The sequence below is a fragment of the Ceratina calcarata genome, unplaced genomic scaffold (assembly GCF_001652005.2).
Source record: "Ceratina calcarata isolate Rehan_Ccalc_2016 unplaced genomic scaffold, ASM165200v1 scaffold1039, whole genome shotgun sequence".
Classification (NCBI taxonomy): domain Eukaryota; kingdom Metazoa; phylum Arthropoda; class Insecta; order Hymenoptera; family Apidae; genus Ceratina; species Ceratina calcarata.
In genome coordinates, this window is record NW_017131278.1 from 9,008 (window position 1) to 14,108 (window position 5,101).

Consider the following 5,101-nt stretch of genomic DNA (forward strand, 5'->3'; position numbering starts at 1 on the left):
GTGTGTGAACATTATTTCTGAATAATAATTCTTTGTACATTAAAGATGAGGCGTTCGATTCTTTTTCTTGAAATTGATTAAATGGAGTGATTTTGCCGGGTGAGGAAGGTACTGACGAGAGGTATCATGGATCGATAATGTGTAAGAAATGTATACGATGTGGGGTGAGAGATGAATAAATAAAATCCTTTTTGAACGATTGTAGACTCTTTATTTGTTTCATTATATTTTCCAAGAGGTATATTTAAAGATATATTTATTTAATACGTATTATTTTAAAGTTTCTTAATTTAATACAGAGTATAATCCTTAAATCTACTTGGTACGCGCGTTGTTCTCTTCTCTCTCTGAGATCGGTTTTGACTGTCCAATACAATTCCAGTCTCCTGAGTAGGTACTCTTTCTTCACCTTCCTCACTATTTTGAATTCTCTCTATTTCTTCCTCCTCCCATGGAACTTCATCATTAATTATTGATCTCCTTTTACCAATATTTTCTTTTAAGTCCCTACTATTTCTTCTCACTCTACTTCCTTCTTGAGTTTCTATAATGTATGATCTCGGCTCTTTACACTTTTTCACAATTACCGCTTTCTCCCATACATTACCCTTTCTATAAAATACTTGTTGCTTTATACGAAAATTACCCTGGTACATCGTTCTCTTATCATATGCCTTTTTATACTTTTCTTGCTTGTTTCGCAATTTACCTAAAATGTCTTTATTACTGATCCTCTTTTTAATTAAGCTGTTCTGTTTTATTGGAATTTTCGATCTTAATTGTCTTCCCATAAGAATTTGTGCTGGTGACAATCCTACCCCTGGAATATTCGTTGTTCTATAATTTAATAACGCCGTATCTAAATCAACTTCTTTTCTGAGATACGCTTTTACTATTTTCACCCCACTTTCTGCTTGTCCATTACTTTTAGGATAATGTGGACTAGACGTTATTAATTTAATTCCCCATAACTCAGCAAAGTTTTTAAATTTATATGATGCCAAAGGCATATTATCACTCACTATTATCTCCGGTATTCCATGAGTTGCAAAACATTTCTTAAAGGCTTCTATCACTGATTGTGCCGTTTTATCTTTGATTTTTATAATTTCTAACCATTTTGAAAAATAATCCATGATTATGACAAAATTATGTATACCAAATTGTGCAATATCCACTCCTATTTTTGCAAATGGCCTCCCAACAATTTTATGTTTCAACATGGGTTCAGCTATCTTGGCTGGACTAAATTTATTACAAATTTCACACTTTTTTGTATATTGCTCAATATCATTTTTCATACACGGCCAATATAACGCTTCTTGCATTCTACTTAGCATTCTATTACTTCCATTATGTGATTCATGACCAATTTTTAACATTTCTTCACGTAATGATACTGGCACTACCAACCTATCTTTGTATAATATAACATTTTCTAATGCCACTAGGTCATGCCGCAGGTTACTATACACTAATAACTCGCTCCTTTCTGTTTTAGAAACTTTTGGCCATCCTTTCACACAAAATCCCTTTACTTTCTTCAATATTTCATCGCTTTCCGTTGCTACTTGAAATTTCTCTTTCATCCTATCCGAAATATTAATTATGGCCCTTACATTGTGAACTACTTCTTTCATGTCCTTATCATCTTCTACAATCTCTTGTACAAAATTTCGAGATAACATATCAGCTACATATAATTCTTTTCCTGGGATGTATTGTACTTCTAAGTTATATTTTACTAATTTTAAACGCATTCTTTGCAACCTGGGTGATATAATTTCTGACAGGTTTTTATTCATTAAACCAATTAACGGCTTATGGTCCGTCAATACTTTAAATTTGTTCCCATATAAATAATTTTTAAACTTTTCTACTGCACTCGTAATAGCAAGAAACTCTTTTTCTATTTGCGCATATTGTTTTTCCGTGTCGGTTAAACTTCTTGAAAAATACGATAATGGTTTACCACCTTGCATCAAACATGCTCCTAACCCTTTACTGGACGCATCTGTCTGTAATACCAATTCCTTTCTGACATCAAAATTTGCTAGAACCGGCGCCTTTATTAGACTATCCTGAATTTTTTCAAAGGCTTCATCATGAGCCTTCGCCCAACTAAACTCTTTATCTCTCTTTAGTAATCCTCTCAAGGGTTCCGACATTTCAGCTAAATTTGGAATAAAGCTACGAAAATAATTAAAACTACCTAATACTTGTTGCACTTCTTTTTTGTTATTAGGTCTTTTCAACTGTCTTATTGCTCTTACTCTTTCATCATCAAGACTCATACCTTCTTTTGAAAATTGATGACCAAGATATTTAACTTTTCTATGCCTAAATTGCACTTTATCCATATTAAACTTAACTCCATTCAATCTAGCTCTTTCTAACACTTTATTTAGCGCGGCATCATGACTTTCTTTGGTATCACCACATATTATAATATCATCTATGTAAACAATTACATTTTCTATGTCTCCAAATTTTTTATAACTCTGCTTTTGAAAGAATTCAGGTGCCAGACTTACTCCAAAAGGTAACCTTAGAAATCTATAATTTCCAAACGGTGTGCTAAACGTACAAAGATAACTGGATTCCTCGTCTAATTCTACCTGATAGAATCCATCCTTCATATCTAAGACTGTAAACCAATCTTTTCCCGACAACGTCGCTTGAATCTCTTCTATCTTTGGTAGTAGACACTGTTCTCTTACAATACTTTTATTCAGATCTGACGGATCCATACAAATTCTTAGTGATCCATTTGGTTTCTCCACTACTACTAAATTGCTCACCCAATCTGTTGGCCCCTCAACTTTTTTAATTATTTCTTTTTTCTCTAACTCTTGTAACGTCTTATTTAATTTGTCTTTAATTGCTAATGGAACTCTCCGCGGTGCTCTGACTACTGGTATTGCATCTTCTTTTACAATTATTTTGCATTTCTCCGGAAATTTTCCTAACCCCGTAAACAAATCTTTATTCACTTCTATAAATTCTACTCTAGTCTCCACAGTTTGAATCTTGTCTATTCTTTTGATAAACTGCAACTTCACGCACGCCTCTAATCCTAACAATGGCACTCTATCTACATCTACTACTAAAAATGTTAAATCTATCATCTTATCCTTCGCTTTACACTTATAGGTAACAACTCCCACTGGTTTAAACTTGACTCCACCGTATGCTTCTAATACAGTTTTCGTCCTCACCAGTTTTTGGCTTCGTAGTTGCTGAAACGTTGAGTATGGGATTATGTTTGCCTCCGCTCCTGTATCCAATTTGAATTTAATCTTGCGACCCTCTATGATCAGATCTTCATACCAGGCGTTGCTCCGTACTTCAAATATCTCTTTCCTTGTTTGTCCCACGCTATCGATGACCAAATATTCTTCTTCATCATTTGCTTCAGCTTCAATTCTTTGCACTTGCCTCACCTTGCAAGCTACTTTGAAATGGTTTAGTTTGCCGCATTTTTGACACTCTTTTCCAAATGCTGGACATTCTCTTGGCCCATGCCACTTCTGACAACGTCTACATTGAAACTTATTTTTTTCATGAGCCTTGCCATTTTCCAATTGAAGTTTCTTCTGGTTGTAAATTTTTTGTGGGTTTTTTACACCTTTCTTTTCCACTTTTTCTACCTTTTTCACCTCTGTCATCTCTTTCATTTGTTCTTTTAACACTTCTGCAGCTTTGCAAATTTGAATTGCTTTCTCGAGCTTCAAATCTCTTATACTTAATAATTTCTCTTGAACTTTAGAATCATTGATCCCCAAGACAATCCTGTCTCTAATCATATCCTTTTCTTCCAGGAACTCACAGCCTTTCGCCAATGTTTTCACCTCTTTCAGGAAAATTTCAAATGGTTCATTGTTCTCTTGACATCTTTTATAAAAATTATACCTTTCATATATGACATTCTTCTGAGGTAGAAAGTATTCATCAAATTTATCGAGAACAATTTTATAATTCTTTCTTTCAACTTCTCCTAACTGAAAGTTATTAAAAACCTCCAGCCCCTCTTCACCGATAATATTTAAGAGTATCGCTACTTTTCTTTCGTCCGGTTTTCCATCAAAATCATTTGCCATTAGATAAATTTCTAACCTTTGTTTAAATTTTTTATAATTTTCGGCAATATTACCACTCAATTCTAATTGCGGCGGAATTTTTGTATCCATTTTAATTGATATTCCTACCTTGCACACGTGGCGAAATCGTTATGGTCCTTTAACCTCTTTTTCAAATTTCTCAATCCCTCGATATTTACTTAATTTTAAGCGATCACTTCTTTTTATCGCTCCTTTCTGTTTTAGAAACTTTTGGCCATCCTTTCACACAAAATCCCTTTACTTTCTTCAATATTTCATCGCTTTCCGTTGCTACTTGAAATTTCTCTTTCATCCTATCCGAAATATTAATTATGGCCCTTACATTGTGAACTACTTCTTTCATGTCCTTATCATCTTCTACAATCTCTTGTACAAAATTTCGAGATAACATATCAGCTACATATAATTCTTTTCCTGGGATGTATTGTACTTCTAAGTTATATTTTACTAATTTTAAACGCATTCTTTGCAACCTGGGTGATATAATTTCTGACAGGTTTTTATTCATTAAACCAATTAACGGCTTATGGTCCGTCAATACTTTAAATTTGTTCCCATATAAATAATTTTTAAACTTTTCTACTGCACTCGTAATAGCAAGAAACTCTTTTTCTATTTGCGCATATTGTTTTTCCGTGTCGGTTAAACTTCTTGAAAAATACGATAATGGTTTACCACCTTGCATCAAACATGCTCCTAACCCTTTACTGGACGCATCTGTCTGTAATACCAATTCCTTTCTGACATCAAAATTTGCTAGAACCGGCGCCTTTATTAGACTATCCTGAATTTTTTCAAAGGCTTCATCATGAGCCTTCGCCCAACTAAACTCTTTATCTCTCTTTAGTAATCCTCTCAAGGGTTCCGACATTTCAGCTAAATTTGGAATAAAGCTACGAAAATAATTAAAACTACCTAATACTTGTTGCACTTCTTTTTTGTTATTAGGTCTTTTCAACTGTCTTATTGCTCTTACTCTT

General features: G+C 33.7%; 1 protein-coding gene across 1 annotated transcript; it reads right to left on the reverse strand.

Annotated features, from left to right (window-relative positions):
• Positions 1–290: 290 nt before the first annotated feature.
• Positions 291–4,190, reverse strand: LOC108632251 (uncharacterized protein K02A2.6-like). The gene is made up of 2 exons (XM_018036690.1): positions 2,588–4,190; positions 291–2,455 (listed from the first exon to the last, which is right to left on the reverse strand). The coding sequence occupies exons 1-2, from the start codon at positions 4,188–4,190 to the stop codon at positions 291–293; spliced, it is 3,768 nt and encodes a 1,255-aa protein (XP_017892179.1).
• Positions 4,191–5,101: the final 911 nt, after the last annotated feature.

Coding starts and splice junctions, on each gene's coding strand:
- LOC108632251 (XM_018036690.1), bottom strand. CDS start 4,190: ATGGATACAAAAATTCCGCCGCAATTAGAATTGAGTGGTAATATTGCC. Junction 2,456..2,587: donor CGAGGAATCCAGTTATCTTT/GTACGTTTAGCA, acceptor TTGTTTACATAG/ATGATATTATAATATGTGGT.